Genomic DNA, 21,601 nt, shown 5'->3' with positions numbered 1-21,601 from the left:
CCTCTCTTACATGTTGTGCTTCCTCTCTTACATGTTGTGCTTCCTCTCTTACATGTTGTGCTTCCTCTCTTACATGTTGTGCTTCCTCTCTTACATGTTGTGCTTCCTCTCTTACATGTAGTGCTTCTTCTTTCACATGTTGTGCTTCCTCTCTTATATGTTGTGCTTCTTCTCTTACATGTTGTGCTTCCTCTCTTACATGTACTTCCTCTCTTACATGTTGTGCTTCCTCTCTCACATGCGCTTCCTCTCTCACATGTGCTTCATCTCTTACATGTTGTGCTTCCTCTCTTACATGTTGTGCTTCCTCTCTTACATGTTGTGCTTCTTCTTTCACATGTTGTGCTTCCTCTCTTATATGTTGTGCTTCTTCTCTTACATGTTGTGCTTCCTCTCTTACATGTTGTGCTTCCTCTCTTACTTCCTCTCTTACATGTTGTGCTTCCTCTCTTACATGTTGTGCTTCCTCTCTTACATGTTGTGCTTCCTCTCTTACATGTTGTGCTTCCTCTCTTACATGTTGTGCTTCCTCTCTTACATGTTGTGCTTCCTCTCTTACAGATTGTGCTTCCTCTCTTACCTTCCTCTCTTACATGTTGTGCTTCCTCTCTTACATGTTGTGCTTCCTCTCTTACATGCTGTGCTTCCTCTCTTACATGTTGTGCATCCTCTCTTACATGTTGTGCTTCCTCTCTTACATGTTGTGCTTCCTCTCTTACATGTTGTGCTTCCTCTCTTACATGTTGTGCTTCCTCTCTTACATGTTGTGCTTCCTCTCTTACATGTTGTGCTTCCTCTCTTACATGTTGTGCTTCCTCTCTTACATGTTGTGCTTCCTCTCTTACATGTTGTGCTTCCTCTCTTACATGTTGTGCTTCCTCTCTTACATGTTGTGCTTCCTCTCTTACATGTTGTGCTTCATCTCTTACAGGTTGTGCTTCCTCTCTTACATGTTGTGCTTCCTCTCTTACATGTTTGTACATGTTGTGCTTGCTCTCTTCCATGTTGTGCTTCCTCTCTTACATGTTGTGCTTCCTCTCTTACATGTTGTGCTTCCTCTCTTACATGTTGTGCTTCCTCTCTTACATGTTGTGCTTCCTCTCTCACATGTTGTGGTTCCTCTCTTATATGTTGTGCTTCCTCTCTTACATGTTGTGCTTCCTCTCTTACATGTTGTGCTTCCTCTTTTACATGTTGTGCTTCCTCTCTTACATGTTGTGCTTCCTCTCTTACATGTTGTGCTTCCTCTCTTACATGTTGTGCTTCCTCTCTTACATGTTGTGCTTCCTCTCTTACATGTTGTGCTTCCTCTCTTACATGTTGTGCTTCCTCTCTTACATGTTGTGCTTCCTCTCTTACATGTTGTGCTTCCTCTCTTACATGTTGTGCTTCCTCTCTTACATGTTGTGCTTCCTCTCTTACATGTTGTGCTTCCTCTCTTACATGTTGTGCTTCCTCTCTTACATGTTGTGCTTCCTCTCTTACATGTTGTACTTCCTCTCTTACATGTTGTGCTTCCTCTCTTACATGTTGTGCTTCCTCTCTTACATGTTGTGCTTCCTCTCTTACATGTTGTGCTTCCTCTTTTACATGTTGTGCTTCCTCTCTTACATGTTGTGCTTCCTCTCTCACACGTTGTGCTTCCTCTCTTACATGTTGTGCTTCCTCTCTTACATGTTGTGCTTCCACTCTCATATGTTGTGCTTCTTCTCTTGCATGTTGTGCTTCCTCTCTTACATGTTGTGCTTCCTCTCTTACATGTGCTTCCTCTCTTACATGTTGTGCTTCCTCTCTTACATGCTGTACTTCCTCTCTTACATGTTGTGCTTCCTCTCTTACATGTTGTGCTTCCTCTCTTACATGTTGTGCTTCCTCTCTTACATGTTGTGCTTCCTCTCTTACATGTTGTGCTTCCTCTCTTACATGTTGTGCTTCCTCTCTTACATGTTGTGCTTCCTCTCTTACATGTTGTGCTTCCTCTCTTACATGTTGTGCTTCCTCTCTTACATGTTGTGCTTCCTCTCTTACATGTTGTGCTTCCTCTCTTACATGTTGTCCTTCCTCTCTTACATGTTGTCCTTCCTCTCTTACATGTTGTCCTTCCTCTCTTACATGTTGTGCTTCCTCTCTTACATGTTGTCCTTCCTCTCTTACATGTTGTGCTTTCTCTCTTACATGTTGTCCTTCCTCTCTTACATGTTGTCCTTCCTCTCTTACATGTTGTGCTTCCTCTCTTACATGTTGTCCTTCCTCTCTTACATGTTGTGCTTTCTCTCTTACATGTTGTGCTTTCTCTCTTACATGTTGTCCTTCCTCTCTTACATGTTGTCCTTCCTCTCTTACATGTTGTACTTCCTCTCTTACATGTTGTGCTTTCTCTCTTACATGTTGTGCTTTCTCTCTTACATGTTGTCCTTCCTCTCTTACATGTTGTGCTTCCTCTCTTACATGTGCTTCCTGTCTTACATGTTGTACTTCCTCTCTTACATGTTGTACTTCCTCTCTTACATGTTGTGCTTTTTCTCTTACATGTTGTGCTTTCTCTCTTACATGTTGTCCTTCCTCTCTTACATGTTGTGCTTCCTCTCTTACATGTTGTAGTTCCTGTCTTACATGTTGTCCTTCCTCTCTTACATGTTGTACTTCCTCTCTTACATGTTGTGCTTTCTCTCTTACATGTTGTGCTTTCTCTCTTACATGTTGTCCTTCCTCTCTTACATGTTGTACTTCCACTCTTACATGTTGTACTTCCTCTCTTACATGTTGTGCTTCCTCTCTTACATGTTATGCTTCTTCTCTTACATGTTGTGCTTCCTCTCTTACATGTACTTCCTCTCTTACATGTTGTGCTTCCTCTCTTACATGTTGTGGTTCCTCTCTTACATGTTGTGCTTCCTCTCTCACATGTTGTACTTACTCTCTTACATGTTGTACTTCCTCTCTTACATGTTGTGCTTCCTCTCTTACATGTTGTGCTTCCTCTCTTACATGTTGTGCTTCCTCTCTCACATGTTGTACTTCCTCTCTTACATGTTGTGCTTCCTCTCTTACATGTTGTGCTTCCTGTCTTACATGCTGTGTTTCCTCTCTTACATGTGATTCCTCTCTTACACGTGCTTCCTCTCTTACATGTTGTGCTTCCTCTCTTACATGTGCTTCCTCTCTTACATATTGTGCTTCCTCTCTTACATGTTGTGCTTCCTCTCTTACATGTTGTGCTTCCTCTCTTACATGTTGTGCTTCCTCTCTTACATGTTGTGCTTCCTCTCTTACATGTTGTGCTTCCTCTCTTACATGTTGTGCTTCCTCTCTTACATGTTGTGCTTCCTCTCTTACATGTTGTGCTTCCTCTCTTACATGTTGTGCTTCCTCTCTTACATGTTGTGCTTCCTCTCTTACATGTTGTGCTTCCTCTCTTACATGTTGTGGTTCCTCTCTTACATTTGCTTCCTCTCTTACATGTTGTGCTTCCTTTCTTACATGTTGTGCTTCCTCTCTTACATGCTGTACTTCCTCTCTTACATGTTGTCCTTCCTCTCTTACATTTTGTGCTTCCTGTCTTACATGTTGTGCTTCCTCTCTTACATGTTGTGCTTCCTCTCTTACATGTTGTGCTTCCTCTCTTACTTGCTGTGCTTCCTCTCTTACATGCTGTGCGTCCTCTCTTACATGTTGTGCTTCCTTTCGTACATGTTGTGCTTCCTCTCTTACATGTTGTGCTTCCTCTCTTACATGTTGTCCTTCCTGTCTTACATATTGTGGTTCCTCTCTTACATGTTGTGCTTCCTCTCTTACATGTTGTGCTTTCTATCTTACATGCTGTGCTTCCTCTCTTACATGTGCTTCCTCTCTTACATGTGCTTCCTCTCTTACATATTGTGCTTCCTCTCTTACATGTTGTGCTTCCTCTCTTACATGTTGTGCTTCCTCTCTTACATGTTGTGCTTCCTCTCTTACATGTTGTGCTTCCTCTCTTACATGTTGTGCTTCCTCTCTTACATGTTGTGCTTCCTCTCTTACATGTTGTGCTTCCTCTCTTACATGTTGTGCTTCCTCTCTTACATGTTGTGCTTCCTCTCTTACATGCTGTGCTTCCTCTCTTACACGTTGTGCTTCCTCTCTTACATGTTGTGCTTCCTCTCTTACATGCTTCCTCTCTTACATGTGCTTCCTCTCTTACATATTGTGCTTCCTCTCTTACATGTTGTGCTTCCTCTCTTACATGTTGTGCTTCCTCTCTTACATGTTGTGCTTCCTCTCTTACATGTTGTGCTTCCTCTCTTACATGTTGTGCTTCCTCTCTTACATGTTGTGCTTCCTCTCTTACATGTTGTGCTTCCTCTCTTACATGTTGTGCTTCCTCTCTTACATGTTGTGCTTCCTCTCTTACATGTTGTGCTTCCTGTCTTACATGTTGTACTTCCTCTCTTACATGTTGTGCTTCCTCTCTTACATGTTGTGCTTCCTCTCTTACATGTTGTGCTTCCTCTCTTACATGTTGTGCTTCCTCTCTTACATGTTGTGCTTCCTCTCTTACATGTTGTGCTTCCTCTCTTACATGTTGTGCTTCCTCTCTTACATGTTGTGCTTCCTCTCTTACATGTTGTGCTTCCTCTCTTACATGTTGTGTTTCCTCTCTTACATGTTGTGCTTCCTCTCTTACATGTTGTGCTTCCTCTCTTACATGTTGTGCTTCCTCTCTTACATGTTGTGCTTCCTATCTTACACGTTGTGCTTCCTCTCTTACATGTTGTGCTTCCTCTCTTACATGTTGTGCTTCCTGTCTTACATGTTGTGCTTCCTCTCTTGCTTCCTCTCTTACATGTTGTGCTTCCTCTCTTACATGTTGTGCTTCCTCTCTTACATGTTGTGCTTCCTCTCTTACATGCTGTGCTTCCTCTCTTACATGTTGTGCTTCCTCTCTTACATGTTGTGCTTCCTCTCTTACATGTTGTGCTTCCTCTCTTACATGTTGTGCTTCCTCTCTTACATGTTGTCCTTCCTCTCTTACATGTTGTCCTCTCTTACTGTCCTTCCTCTTACATGTTGTCCTCTCTTACATGTCCTTCCTCTCTTACATGTTGCTTCCTCTCTTACATGTTGTGCTTCCTCTCTTACATGTTGTCCTTCCTCTCTTACATGTTGTGCTTCCTCTCTTACATGTGCTTCCTGTCTTACATGTTGTCCTTCCTCTCTTACATGTTGTACTTCCTCTCTTACATGTTGTGCTTCCTCTCTTACATGTTATGCTTCCTCTCTTACATGTTGTGCTTCCTCTCTTACATGTTGTGCTTCCTCTCTTACATGTTGTGCTTCCTCTCTTACATGTTGTGCTTCCTCTCTTACATGTTGTGCTTCCTCTCTTACATGTTGTGCTTCCTCTCTTACATGTTGTGCTTCCTCTCTTACATGTTGTGCTTCCTCTCTTACATGTTGTACTTCCTCTCTTACATGTTGTGCTTCCTCTCTTACATGTTGTGCTTCCTTTCTTACATGTTGTGCTTCCTCTCTTACATTTGCTTCCTCTCTTACATGTTGTGCTTCCTCTCTTACATGTTGTGCTTCTTCTCTTACATGTTGTGCTTCCTCTCTTACATGTTGTGCTTCCTCTCTTACATGTTGTGCTTCCTCTCTTACATGTTGTGCTTCCTCTCTTACATGTTGTGCTTCCTATCTTACATGTTGTGCTTCCTCTCTTACATGTTGTGCTTCCTCTCTTACATGTTGTGCTTCCTCTCTTACATGTTGTGCTTCCTCTCTTACATGTTGTGCTTCCTCTCTTACATGTTGTGCTTCCTCTCTTACATGTTGTGCTTCCTCTCTTACATGTTGTGCTTCCTCTCTTACATGTTGTGCTTCTCCTCTCTTCCTCTCTTACATGTTGTGCTTCCTCTCTTACATGTTGTGCTTCCTCTCTTACATGTTGTGCTTCCTCTCTTACATGTTGTGCTTCCTCTCTTACATGTTGTCCTTCCTCTCTTACATGTTGTGCTTCCTCTCTTACATGTTGTGCTTCCTCTCTTACATGTTGTCCTTCCTCTCTTACATGTTGTACTTCCTCTCTTACATGTTGTGCTTTCTCTCTTACATGTTGTGCTTTCTCTCTTACATGTTGTCCTTCCTCTCTTACATGTTGTCCTTCCTCTCTTACATGTTGTGCTTCCTCTCTTACATGTTGTGCTTCCTCTCTTACATGTTGTGCTTCCTCTCTTACATGTTGTGCTTCCTCTCTTACATGTTGTGCTTCCTCTCTTACATGTTGTGCTTCCTCTCTTACATGTTGTACTTCCTCTCTTACATGTTGTGCTTCCTCTCTTACATGTTGTGCTTCCTCTCTTACATGTTGTGCTTCCTCTCTTACATGTTGTGCTTCCTCTCTTACATGTTGTGCTTCCTCTCTTACATGTTGTGCTTCCTTTCTTACATGTTGTGCTTCCTCTCTTACATGTTGTGCTTCCTCTCTTACATGTTGTGCTTCCTTTCTTACATGCTGTACTTCCTCTCTTACATGCTGTACTTCCTCTCTTGCATGTTGTGCTTCCTCTCTTACATGTTACATGCTTCCTCTCTTACATCTCCTCTCTTACATGTTGTACATGTTGTGCTTCCTCTCTTACATGTTGTGCTTCCTCTCTTACATGTTGTGCTTCCTCTCTTACATGTTGTGTTTCCTCTCTTACATGCTTCCTCTCTTACATGCTTCCTCTCTTACATTGTACTTCCTCTCTTACATGTTGTGCTTCCTCTTACATGTTGTGCTTCCTCTCTTACATGCTGTACTTCCTCTCTTACAAGTTGTGCTTCCTCTCTTACATGTTGTGCTTCCTCTCTTACATGTTGTGCTTCCTCTCTTACATGTTGTGCTTCCTCTCTTACATGTTGTGCTTCCTCTCTTACATGTTGTGCTTCCTCTCTTACATGTTGTGCTTCCTCTCTTACATGTTGTACTTCCTCTCTTACATGTTGTGCTTCCTCTCTTACATGTTGTGCTTCCTCTCTTACATGTTGTGCTTCCTCTCTTACATGTTGTGCTTCCTCTCTTACATGTTGTGCTTCCTCTCTTACATGTTGTGCTTCCTCTCTTACATGTTGTGCTTCCTATCTTACACGTTGTGCTTCCTCTCTTAAATGTTGTGCTTCCTCTCTTACATGTTGTGCTTCCTGTCATACATGTCGTGATTCCACTCTTACATGTTGTGCTTCCTCTCTTACATGTTGTGCTTCCTCTCTTACATGCTTCCTTGTGCTTCCTCTCTTACATGTTGTGCTTCCTCTCTTACATGTTGTGCTTCCTCTCTTACATGCTGTGCTTCCTCTCTTACATGTTGTGCTTCCTCTCTTACATGTTGTGCTTCGTCTTTTACATGTGCTTCCTCTCTTACATGTTGTGCTTCCTATCTTACATGTTGTGCTTCCACTCTTACATGTTGTGCTTATTCTCTTACATGTTGTGCTTCCTCTCTTACATGTTGTGCTTCCTCTCTTACATGTTGTGCTTCCTCTCTTACATGTTGTGCTTCCTCTCTTACATGTTGTGCTTCCTCTCTTACATGTTGTGCTTCCTCTCTTACATGCTGTGCTTCCTCTCTTACATGTTGTGCTTCCTCTCTTACATGTGCTTCCTCTCTTGCATATTGTGCTTCCTCTCTTACATGTTGTGCTTCCTCTCTTATATGTTGTGCTTCCTCTCTTACATGTTGTGCTTCCTCTCTTACATGTTGTGCTTCCTATCTTACATGTTGTGCTTCCACTCTTACATGTTGTGCTTATTCTCTTACATATTGTGCTTCCTCTCTTACATGTTGTGCTTCCTCTCTTACATGTTGTGCTTCCACTCTTACATGTTGTGCTTCCTCTATTACATGTTGTGCTTCCTCTCTTACATGCTGTGCTTCCTCTCTTACATGTTGTGCATCCTCTCTTACATGTTGTGCTTCCTCTCTTACATTTTGTGCTTCCTGTCTTACATGTTGTGCTTCCTCTCTTACATGTTGTGCTTCCTCTCTTACATGTTGTGCTTCCTCTCTTACATGTTGTGCTTCCTCTCTTACATGTTGTGGTTCCTCTCTTACATGTTGTGCTTCCTCTCTTACATGTTGTGCTTCCTCTCTTACATGTTGTGCTTCCTCTCTTACATGTTGTGCTTCCTCTCTTACATGTTGTGCTTCCTCTCTTACATGTTGTGCTTCCTCTCTTACATGTTGTGCTTCCTCTCTTACATGTTGTGCTTCCTCTCTTACATGTTGTACTTCCTCTCTTACATGTTGTGCTTCCTCTCTTATATGCTTTCTCTTACATGTTGTGCTTCCTCTCTTACATGTTGTGCTTCCTCTCTTACATGTTGTGCTTCCTCTCTTACATGTTGTACTTCCACTCTTACATGTTCGCTTCCTCTCTTACATGTTGTGCTTCCTTTCTTACATGTTGTGCTTCCTCTCTTACATGGTGTGCTTCCTCTCTTACATGTTGTACATGTTGTGCTTCCTCTCTTACATGTTGTGCTTCCTCTCTTACATGTTGTGGTTCCTCTCTTACATGTTGTGCTTCCTATCTTACATGTTGTGCTTCCTCTCTTACATGTTGTGCTTCCTATCTTACATGTTGTGGTTCCTCTCTTACATGTTGTGCTTCTTCTCTTACATGTTGTTCTTCCTCTCTTACATGCTGTACTTCCTCTCTTACATGTTGTGCTTCCTCTCTTACATGCTGTGCTTCCTATCTTACACGTTGTGCTTCTTCTCTTACATGTTGTCCTTCCTCTCTTACATGTTGTGCTTCCTCTCTTACATGTTGTGCTTCCTCTCTTACATGTTGTGCTTCCTCTCTTACATGTTGTACTTCCTCTCTTACATGTTGTGCTTCCTCTCTTACATGTTGTGCTTCCTCTCTTACATGTTGTGCTTCCTCTCTTACATGTTGTACTTCCTCTCTTACATGTTGTGCTTCCTTTCTTACATGTTGTGCTTCCTATCTTACATGTTGTCCTTCCTCTCTTACATGTTATGCTTCGTCTCTTACATGTTGTGCTTCCTCTCTTACATGTTGTGCTTCCTTTCTTACATGTTGTGCTTCCTCTCTTACATGTTGTGCTTCCTCTCTTACATGTTGTACTTCCTCTCTTACATGTTGTGCTTCCTCTCTTACATGTTGTGCTTCCTCTCTTACATGTTGTACTTCCTCTCTTACATGTTGTGCTTCCTCTCTTACATGTTGTGCTTCCTCTCTTACATGTTGTCCTTCCTCTCTTACATGTTGTGCTTCCTCTCTTACATGTTGTGCTTCCTCTCTTACATGTTGTGCTTCCTCTCTTACATGTTGTGCTTCCTCTCTTACATGTTGTGCTTCCTCTCTTACATGTTGTGCTTCCTCTCTTACATGTTGTGCTTCCTCTCTTACATGTTGTGCTTCCTCTCTTACATGCTGTGCTTCCTCTCTTACATGTTGTGCTTCCTCTCTTACATGTTGTGCTTCCTTTCTTACATGTTGTGCTTCCTCTCTTACATGCTGTGTTTCCTCTCTTACATGCTGTACTTCCTCTCTTACATGTTGTGCTTCCTCTCTTACATGTTGTGCTTCCTATCTTACATGTTGTCCTTCCTCTCTTACATGTTATGCTTCCTCTCTTACATGTTGTGGTTCCTCTCTTACATGTTGTGCTTCCTCTCTTACATTTTGTGCTTTCTCTCTTACATTTTGTGCTTCCTCTCTTACATGTTGTGCTTCCTCTCTTACATGTTGTGCTTCCTGTCTTACATGTTGTGCTCCCTGTCTTACATGTTGTGTTTCCACTCTTACATGTTGTGCTTCCTCTCTTACATGTTGTCCTTCCTCTCTTACATGTTGTGCTTCCTCTCTTACATGTTGTGCTTCCTGTCTTACATGTTGTCCTTCCTCTCTTACATGTTGTACTTCCTCTCTTACATGTTGTACTTCCTCTCTTACATGTTGTACTTCCTCTCTTACATGTTGTGCTTCCTCTCTTACATGTTGTCCTTCCTCTCTTACATGTTGTGCTTCCTCTCTTACATGTTGTGCTTCCTGTCTTACATGTTGTCCTTCCTCTCTTACATGTTGTACTTCCTCTCTTACATGTTGTGCTTTCTCTCTTACATGTTGTCCTTCCTCTCTTACATGTTGTGCTTCCTCTCTTACATGTTGTACTTCCTCTCTTACATGTTGTGCTTTCTCTCTTACATGTTGTGCTTTCTCTCTTACATGTTGTCCTTCCTCTCTTACATGTTGTGCTTCCTCTCTTACATGTTGTGCTTCCTGTCTTACATGTTGTACTTCCTCTCTTACATGTTGTACTTCCTCTCTTACATGTTGTGCTTTCTTTCTTACATGTTGTGCTTTCTCTCTTACATGTTGTCCTTCCTCTCTTACATGTTGTACTTCCTCTCTTACATGTTGTGCTTTCTCTCTTACATGTTGTGCTTTCTCTCTTACATGTTGTCCTTCTTCTCTTACATGTTGTACTTCCACTCTTACATGTTGTACTTCCTCTCTTACATGTTATGCTTCCTCTCTTACATGTTGTGCTTCCTCTCTTACATGTACTTCCTCTCTTACATGTTGTGCTTCCTCTCTTACATGTTGTGGTTCATCTCTTACATGTTGTGCTTCCTCTCTCACATGTTGTACTTTCTCTCTTACATGTTGTACTTCCTCTCTTACATGTTGTGCTTCCTCTCTTACATGTTGTGCTTCCTCTCTTACATGTTGTGCTTCCTCTCTCACATGTTGTACTTCCTCTCTTACATGTTGTGCTTCCTCTCTTACATGTTGTGCTTCCTGTCTTACATGTTGTACTTCCTCTCTTACATGTTGTGCTTCCTCTCTTACATGTTGTGCTTCCTCTCTTACATGTTGTGCTTCCTCTCTTACATGTTGTACTTCCTCTCTTACATGTTGTACTTCCTCTCTTACATGTTGTGCTTTCTCTCTTACATGTTGTGCTTCCTCTCTTACATGTTGTGCTTCCTCTCTTACATGTTGTGCTTCCTCTCTTACATGTTGTGCTTCCTCTCTTACATGTTGTACTTCCTCTCTTACATGTTGTACTTTCTCTCTTAGTCAAAATCGTCTGTCAGTTTTATCTCTTTTGGTTAATATGCTTGATTATTATTGTTGTTATTATTATTATTATTGTCCATCTGGCTAAATCCGTGAAGATGTAGGGTTTTACAGGGTCCTCTGAATATCGTGTATGTCCCTCTCTTATCTCCCCATATTCTACGTTTTACGGTCGTTTGTGCCTGCTCTTGGGATTTGTTCCTTAGTGAGGCTAGGTTAGGTAATCTCCGTCAGGCTGCCGCCGTCATTCAGATCTGTTGATGCCCACACAGTCTCACTGTGTGTTGGTGCAATTATTTCTTTGCTGCCTTTGTTTTCATTGTGTATATATATATATATATATATATATATATATATATATATATATATATATATATATATATATATATATATATATATATATATATATATATATATATATGTATATATATTTATATATATATATATATATATATATATATATATATATATATATATATATATATATATATATATATATATATATATATTTATATATATATATATATATGTTTGTGTATATTTCGCATGCTCTCGCGAATTCCTTGTATATATATATATATATATATATATATATATATATATATATATATATATATATATATATATATATATATATATATATATATATATATATATATATGTATATATATATATGTATATATATATATATATTTATATATATATGTATATATATATATATATGTATATATATATATATTTATATATAAATATGTATATATATATATATACATATTTTTTTTTTCAACAAGTCGGCCGTCTCCCACCGAGGCAGGGTGACCCAAAAAGAAAGAAAATCCCCAAAAAGAAAATACTTTCATCATCATTCAACACTTTCACCTAATCACTGTTTTGGTAGAGGTGCCCAGAATAAGAACATAAGAACATAAGAAAGAAGGAACACTGCAACAGGCCTACTGACCCATGCGGAGCAGGTCCATGTCCCCCCCGGATTAGACCAATGACCCCCGCTCCCGGATTTTCCCAATGACCCACCCAGTCTGATCATCTCCATTCAAGGATGGAGCACTGCACCAGACCCAGCAGCACAAGCTAGTCAGGTCCAACTCACACCCACCCACACCCACTCATGTATTTATCTAACCTATTTTTAAAACTACACAACGTTTTAGCCTGATTAACTGTACTCGGGAGTTTGTTCCACTAATCCACAACTCTGTTACCAAACCAGTGCTTTCCTATATCCTTTCTGAATCTGAATTTTTCCAACTTGAAACCATTGCTGCGAGTCCTGTCTTGGCTGAAAATTTTCAGTACGCTATTTACATCCCCTTTATTTATTCCTGTTTTCCATTTATACACCTCGATCATATCCCCCCTGTTTCTACGCCTTTCGAGAGAGTGCAGTTTAGAAGTATATACATTTAAAAATACACAATATATCCCTCCAAACTGTCAATATCTTAAGCCCTTCCTTTAGAGTGTAGGCATTATACTTCCCATTTCCAGGACTTAAGTCCGGTTACGTAATATAACCGTTTTCCTTGAATCCCTTCACTAAATATTACCCTGCTCGGTTTCCAACAGCTCGTCAGGTCTCCATTCACTCCTATCTAACACGCTCACGCACACTTGCTGGAAGTCCAAACCCCTCGCCCACAGAACCTCCTTTACCCCCTCCCTCCAACCTTTTTCGAGGACGACCCCTACCCCGCCTTCCTTCCCCTACAGATTTATACGCTCTCCATGTCATTCTACTTTGATCCATTCTCTCTAAATGACCAAACCACCTCAACAAACCCTCTTCAGCCCTCTGACTAATACTTTTATTAACTCCACACCTTCTCCTAATTTCCACACTCCGAATTTTCTGCATAATATTTACACAACACATTGCCCTTAGACAGGACATCTCCACTGCCTAAAACCGCCTCCTCGCTGCAGCATTTACAACCCAAGCTTCACACCCATATAAGAGTGTTGGTGCTACTATACTTTCATACATTCCCTTCTTTGCCTCCATAAATAACATTTTTTGCCTCCACATATACCTCAACGCACCACTCACCTTTTTTTGCTTCATCAATTCTATGATTAACCTCATCCTTCATAAATCCATCCGCCGACACGTCAACTTCCAAATATCTGAAAACATTCACTTCTTCCATACTCCTCCTCCCCAATTTGATATCCATTTTTTCTTTATCTAAATCATTTGATACTCTCATCACCTTACTCTTTTCTATGTTCACTTTCAACTTTCTACCTTTGCACACACTCCCAAATTCGTCCACTAACCTTTGCAATTTTTCTTTAGAATCTCCCATAAGCACAGTATCATCAGCAAAAAGTAACTTCCCATTTTGTATTTAATTTCCCATAATTTAATCCCACCCCTCTCCTGAACACCCTAGCATTTACTTCTTTTACAACCCCATCTATAAATATATTAAACAACCATGGTGACATTACACATCCCTGTCTAAGACCTACTTTTACCGGGAAGTAGTCTCCCTCTCTTCTACACACCCTAACCTGAGCCTCACTATCCTCATAAAAACTCTTTACAACATTTAGTAACTTACCACCTATTCCATATACTTGCAACATCTGCCACATTGCTTCCCTATCCACTCTATCGTATGCCTTTTCTAAATCCATAAATGCAATAAAAACTTCCCTACCTTTATCTAAAAACTGCTCACATATATGCTTCAATGTAAACACTTGATCTACACATCCCCTACCCTCTCTGAAACCTCCTTGCTCATCCGCAATCCTACATTCTGTCTTACCTCTAATTCTTTCAATAAGAACATAAGAACATAAGAAAAGAGGAACACTGCAGCAGGCCTGTTGGCCCATACTAGGCAGGTCCTTTACAATTCATCCCACTAACAAAACATTTGCCCAACCCTATTTTCAATGCCACCCAAGAAACAAGCACCGATGTGCAAGTCCCACTCAAATCCAACCCCTCCCACTCATGTACTTATCCAACCTAAATTTGAAACTACCCAAAGTCCTAGCCTCAATAACCCAACTAGGTAGACTGTTCCACTCATCAACTACCCTATTTCCAAACCAATACTTTCATATGTCCTTTCTAAATCTAAACTTATCTAATTTAAATCCATTACTGCGGGTTCTCTCTTGGAGAGATATCCTCAAGACCTTGTTAATATCCCCTTTATTAATACCTATCTTCCACTTATACACTTCGATCAGGTCTCCCCTCATTCTTCGTCTAACAAGTGAATGTAACTTAAGAGTCTTCAATCTTTCTTCATAAGGAAGATTTCTAATGCTATGTACTAATTTAGTCATCATACGCTGAATGTTTTCTAACGAATTTATGTCCATTCTGTAATAAGGAGACCAGAATTGAGCTGCATAATCTAGGTGAGGCCTTACTAATGATGTATAAAGCTGCAGTATGACCTCTGGACTTCTGTTGCTTACACTTCTTGATATAAATCCCAGTAATCTATTTGCCTTATTACGTACGCTTAGGCATTGCTGTCTTGGTTTAAGGTTGCTGCTTACCATAACCCCCAAGTCCTTTTCGCAATCTGTATGGCTAAGTTCTACATTATTTAACTTATAAGTGCTAGGGTTATGGACACTCCCGAGCTTCAGAACCTTGCATTTATCTACATTGAACTGCATCTGCCACTTTTCTGACCAAGAGTAGAGTTTGTCTAAATCCTCCTGAAGTTCCCTAACATCTACGTTTGAATCAATTATCCTACCTATCTTCGTGTCATCGGCGAATTTGCTCATATCACTAGCAATTCCTTCATCAAGATCATTGATATATATTATAAACAACAACGGGCCCAAGACTGATCCCTGTGGAACGCCACTTGTTACTGATCCCCACTCGGATTTAACCCCATTTATGGACACTCTCTGCTTCCTGTCTGTGAGCCATGACTCGATCCACGAGAGCACCCTTCCCCCAATGCCATGAGCTGCTACTTTCTTCAACAGTCTTTGGTGCGGAACTCTATCAAATGCCTTACTAAAATCTAAGTAAACAATATCAAATTCTTTATCGTGGTCAACAGCCTCAAAAGCTTTACTGAAGAAAGTTAATAAATTAGTTAGACAAGACCGGCCTCTTGTGAATCCATGCTGAGTATCATTAATCAAGCTATGCTTATCGAGATGGCTTCTTATAATCTCAGCTATAATTGACTCTAGCAACTTGCCTACAATTGAGGTCAGGCTTATTGGGCGGTAATTTGACGGTAACGACTTGTCCCCTGTTTTAAAAATAGGAATTACATTAGCCATCTTCCACATATCAGACACTACACCTGTTTGAAGAGATAAATTAAAAATATTAGTTAATGGTTCACAGACTTCCATTTTGCATTCCTTAAGAACCCTTGAAAAAACCTCATCAGGACCCGGTGACTTATTTTGCTTCAGTCGGTCTATCTGCTTCACAACCATTTCACTAGTGACTGTGATGTTACATAATTTATCTTCTTCTAATCCACTATAAAAATTAATTACCGGAATGTTATTAGTGTCTTCCTGTGTAAAAACCGAGAGAAAATAATTATTTAAAATCGAGCACATTTCATTCTCTTTGTCAGTAAGATGCCCATAGTTATTTTTAAGGGGACCTATCTTATCTCTGACTTTTGTTCTATATACCTGGAAAAAACTTTTTGGATTAGTTTTAGAATCCCTAGCAACTTTAATTTCATAGTCCCTTTTAGCTTTTCTTATCCCCTTTTTAATGTCCCTCTTAATGTCAATATACTGATTCATAAGATGACCCTCGCCTCTTTTGATACGCCTATAAATTCCTTTCTTATGCCCTAGTAGATATTTCAGCCTATTATTCATCCATTTTGGGTCATTTCTATTTGATCTAATTTCCTTATAAGGGATAAACGTTCTTTGAGCAGCATGTATTGTGTTCAGAAAACTGTCATATTGATAGCTCTCTTCGTTACCCCAGTCAACAGATGATAAGTGTTCTCTAAGCCCATCGTAATCTGCTAAGCGAAAATCTGGGACTGTTACTGAGTTATCCCTACTATCATGCTTCCATTCAATTCTAAATGTAATTGATTTGTGGTCGCTAGCACCCAGTTCCTCTGAAACTTCTAAATTATTAACAAGGGATTCATTGTTTGCCAGAACTAAGTCAAGCAGGTTATTACCCCTTGTAGGTTCTGTCACAAACTGCTTCAAAAAACAATCCTGAACTACTTCTAAGAAATCGTATGATTCTAAATTCCCAGTCAAGAAATTCCAATCAATATGACTAAAGTTAAAGTCTCCTAGAATTACTACATTATCGTGTCTTGTGGCCCTAACAATTTCCTCCCATAGTAGTCTCCCTTGGTCCCTATCTAAATTTGGGGGACGGTATATCACACCTAAAATTAATTTTTCATGCCCCTCTGAAAATTCTATCCAAACAGACTCTGTATGTGTTACTTCAGACTTAATACCCGTTTTTATGCAACAGTTCAAGCGATCTCGGACATACAATGCCACCCCACCCCCCTTCCCGATACTTCTATCTACTTGGAACAATTTAAAACCCTGAATGTGACATTCTGCAGGCATGTCCCGACTTTTTGAATTAAACCACGTCTCAGTAATGGCAAATACATCTATGTTACCTGCACTAGCAACTAGTCTCAACTCGTCCATCTTATTCCTAGCACTGCGACTATTTGTGTAATAAATTTTTAATGACCCTCCTCTCTCTTTACCCTTCCTGCTCCTTTCTATTATTCCACTAAACCTATTACTGTCCTTGTCAATTAGTACCACTGGCTTTCCAATATCCACCTCATTTTGCCTATTACTAGTTCTCCTAGTACTCATGTTACTACCCTGCGACTTCACAGTTTTCCCGCCAAAACCCATACCACTAACTATTGCTAGTTTAAAGACCTAACAGCTCCCTCCACTGCGTTGGCCAGTGCTCCCACCCCACACCTAGATAAGTGAACCCCATCCCTGGCATACATGTCATTTCTGCCATAGAAGAGGTCCCAGTTGTCAATGAATGTTACCGCATTTTCCTTACAGTATTTGTCTAGCCAGCAATTGACACCAATTGCTCTGGACAACCATTCATTTCCAACTCCTCTCCTTGGCAAAATGCCACATATGACAGGTTTCCCACCCTTCCTCCTAATTATCTCTATTGCTGACCTATACCTGCTAATCAGGTCCTCACTCCTACGTCTGCCAACATCGTTGCCTCCAGCACTGAGACAGATAATAGGATTGCTCCCATTACCTCTCATGATGTCATCCAGACGGCTAACAATATCCTTCATCCCAGCCCCAGGAAAACACACTCTCTGCCTCCTACTCCTATCCTTCAAGCAGAATGCCCTATCCATGTACCTAATCTGGCTATCCCCAACAACAACAATGTTTTTACCTTCCTTGGCGTCGTCCGTCGTGATGCTCCGAGTAGTCGACTCACATTCGCCAGGTAGCATTACACCACTTGTAGAATTCGTCAAGACGTTCTCGATGGTCTTCGTTGGGGTTTCTAGGGATGTCTTACTCACGTCTGCCAATGCTTCTTTGGTGCTCGTTGTGGCATTCCCAGTAGAACACTCACATTCGTCAGGTAGCACCGAGAATGAGTTGGAAGTTTCCACGGTAGTCTTCTGGTTTCTCGTTGTTTCTGCCTCTCCAACCGTTTTCTTGATCTTCAGCTTGGTTCCATGTTGCCCGGCCACTGACCAAGCTCCCCTCTTAACCTGGGGACTCACAACAGAAGGATTACTACGAATCCTCTTGTTCTCCTCCGTTAATCGCCGTATCTCCATCTTAGCAACTCTGAGCTCTTCTCTCAGCTGCTGGTAAAGTTGCTCAAGAGAGGGCATCCTGGTACAGATTCACAGAGAGCACACAAACAGGTCTTCACAGAGCTAAGTACACGTCACCACTGAGAGCTAAGTACACGTCACCACTGAGAGCTAAGTACACGTCACCACTGAGAAACTAAGTACACGTCACCACTGAGCAACCATTCCAGCACTATGGTTCCCACTGCTTTTAACATTTCTGTCATGATCTCGTCAGTTCCAGTTACTTTTCCCCCTTTCATTCTACGTAATGCCTCACGCACATACCCCACACTCACATCCTGCTCTTCTTCACTCCTAAAAGATGGTATACCTCCCTGGCCAGTGCATGAAATTACCTCCTCCCTTTTTTCGTCGACATTTAAAAGTTCCTCAAAATACTCTTGCCATCTACCCAAAACCTCCATCTCCCCATCTACTAACTCCCCTACTCTGTTTTTAACTGACAAATCCATTTGTTGCCTAGGCTTTCTTAACTTGTTTAACTCACTCCAAAAATTTTTCTTATTTTCATTAAAATTTCTTGACAGTACGTCTCCCACTCTATCATCCGCTCTCCTTTTGCACTCTCTCACCACTCTCTTCACTTTTCTTTTACTCTCCATATACTCTGCTCTTCTTATAACACTTCTGCTTTGTAAAAACCTCTCATAACCTACCTTTTTCTCTTTTATCACATCCTTTACTTCATCATTCCACCAGTCACTCCTCTTTCCTCCTGCACCGACCCTCATTATAACCACAAACTTCTGCCCCACATTCTAATACTGCATTTTTAAAACTATTCCAACCCTCTTCAACCCCCCCACTACTCATCTTTGCACTAGCCCACCTTTCTGCCAATAGCTGCTTATATTTCACCCGAACTTCCTCCTCCCTTAGTTTATACACTTTCACCTCCCTCTTACTTGTTGTTGCCATTTTCCTCTTATCCCATCTACCTCTTACTTTTACTCTATAAACGTGTACATCCTGGAGCCTACCCATCAACCTTTTATCCACCAATATATAATCTAACAAACTGCTTTCATTACGTGCAACATCATACCTTTTATATTTATTTATCCTCTTTGTCATAAAATACGTATTAATTATTACCAAACCTCTTTCTACACATAGCTCAATTAATTAAAGGCTCCCCATTTTCATTTACCCCTGGCACCCCAAATTTACCTACTACTCCCTACACAACATTTTTACCCACTTTAGCATTAAAATCCTTAACTACAAGTACTCTTACACTTGGTTCAAAACTCCCCACGCCTTCACTCAACATTTCCCAAAATCTCTCTCTCCCTCCTCTATACTTCTCTCTTCCCCAGGTGCATATACGCTTACTATAACCCACTTCTCACATCCAACCTTTATTTTACTCCACATAATCCTTGAATTAATACATTTATAGTCCCTCTTTTCCTGCCATAGCCTATCCTTCAACATTATTGCCACTTCTTTAGCTCTAACTCAATTAGAAACCCCTGACCTAATCCCATTTATTCCTCTCCACTGAAACTCACCCACCCCCTTCAGCTTTATTTCACTTAAAGCCAGGATATCCAGCTTCTTCTCATTCATAACATCCACAATCATCTCTTTCTTATCATTCGCACAACATCCACGCACATTCAGACTTCCCACTTTGACAATTTTCTTCTTATTCTTTTTAGTAATTATTACAGGAAAAGGGGTTACTAGCCCATTGCTCCCGGCATTTTAGTTGACTTTTACAACACGCATGGCTTACGGAGGAAAGATTCTTATTCCATTTCCCCATGGATATAAAAGGAAAAGTAATTAGAACAAGAACTAAGATAAAATCAAAGAAAACTCAGATGAGTGTGTATAAATAAACGTGTACATGTATGTGTAGTGTGACCTAAGTGTAAGTAGAAGTAGCAAGACATGCCTGTAATCTTTCATATTTATGAGACAGACAAAAGACACCAGCAATCCTACCATCATGTAAAACAATTACAGGCTTTCATTTTACACTCACTTGGCAGGACGGTAGTACCTCCCTGGGTGGTTGCTGTCTACCAATCTACTACTATATATATATTTATATGTATATATATATATATATATATATATATATATATATATATATATATATATATATATATATATATATATATATATATATATATATATATATTATGGCTATGAGAGCTGTGTGACCTAAGCGGTCACAGTGCTGTGTGGATGTCACGGCTACTACTACTAATACTAATATTACTACTACTACTGCTACTAATATGTATGTTATGTTTTATGTGTTTTGTAATTTCCAGTATTTATAGCACTTACTATAAATACTTGATGAAGGGCTCTTGATACAATGGATTAGAGCTGCCCTCCTCTTCTTTGAATCAAACCTGATTAACTTCCCATTCCCCAGAAGCCGTGTGACCCAATCGCATTTAGCGCTTTTCCGTGAATGTAGCATTAATAATAATAATAATAATAATAATAATAATAATAATAATAATAATAATAATAATAATAATAATAAAACTTTAGCTTCCTCGGAATAACCTTTTTCCTCGGCTTAAAATATTTTAAATCTTTTTCATTTAGTTTTCCTATTGTCAGAGAATAACTTACGTGCATTTATCTACGTATTAATACAGCAATTGGTGACCCGACTTCAAAATTCTCGAATTATTTTCTGTTCACAGGCATTGTATGTGAGCTTCCCTCTACTCTGATTTCTCTGACTATTTTCGTCAGAAGACAATCATAGAAAGCTAAAGCCACCTGAAAAAACTAAATCAAAAGTAGGTAAATATTGATTCAGATACCCGGCCAAGCAGGTCATTCAGATGGGTGAAGAAGGTGCCTCTGATCAACACAAGATTCAAATATTTGTTTTTCTGTGTAATCTCACAGGACCTGGATACTTCTGGGTTGGAGGCACTGATGAAGGCACGGAAGGGTCGTGGAGGTGGGTGGAGTCAGGTCGCCCTGTTGACCCTACTGACTGGCTCTTCCTGAGACCTGACAACCGTGCTGGAGACGAGCACTGCCTCGAGGTAGTCATGTCAGACTACCCGGGACTCTACAACGATGAGACCTGCACCGTAGCTCAAAGGTTCATCTGTCAGTATAAGAACTACGAGTGAAGCTTCGGAAATGAGACCTGCACCGAAGCTTTACCTGTTTTGTTTCCTCTTGATTCATTCTCGTCACAGCGTTCAACTTTAGCGGGATATCCTAGGTCCAGTTCTCCGTAATTCACTATTTAAAACCATTGTAAATGTTTAAAATTATGTAAGCGTCCTAAATAAATACTTTATGGCTCAAAATTAATGGGTTTTAAAGCCTCTCGACTGCACGTGTCATTGAGGCTGCAATTCACAAACACTCAAGCATCAAGAATGCTTTAAAGCCTAAACCCATCATGGGAGGTTCATTGACGCTTGTGAGGGGCTCTTGATCTAGAGATTGGATCTGTAGATGAATGGTTCAGAGAACCGATATGTTGATAAATTAGACACATGTGCAACTCTTGGGTATCTTTATTGAGGAAACGTTTCGCCACACAGTGGCTTCATCAGTCCATACGTAGGAGAAAATTGAAGAACAGGAGGAGAATGAGGTAATCAGTCCCTCAACCTTGAGCCGATGTGTTCAGTCCATCAATCTTGAATAGAATACGGCATATG

General features: G+C 40.4%; 1 protein-coding gene across 2 annotated transcripts in view; it reads left to right on the top strand.

Annotated features, from left to right (window-relative positions):
* The window catches only part of LOC128686085 (perlucin), a 39,355-nt gene extending 18,116 nt beyond the window's left edge, over nt 1-21,239 (top strand). For both annotated transcript variants that reach the window (XM_053772739.2, XM_053772738.2), the window contains exon 4: nt 20,826-21,239. In XM_053772739.2, coding sequence (XP_053628714.2) covers nt 20,826-21,058 — 233 coding nt within the window. In that variant the 3' untranslated portion in view covers nt 21,059-21,239. The remainder of the gene's footprint in view (nt 1-20,825) is intronic.
* Nucleotides 21,240-21,601: the final 362 nt, after the last annotated feature.

This window comes from Cherax quadricarinatus, chromosome 9 (assembly GCF_038502225.1).
Source record: "Cherax quadricarinatus isolate ZL_2023a chromosome 9, ASM3850222v1, whole genome shotgun sequence".
Classification (NCBI taxonomy): Eukaryota; Metazoa; Arthropoda; class Malacostraca; order Decapoda; family Parastacidae; genus Cherax; species Cherax quadricarinatus.
Note: the sequence above shows the minus strand (reverse complement) of the source record. Positions and strands in the feature narration are given on the sequence as shown.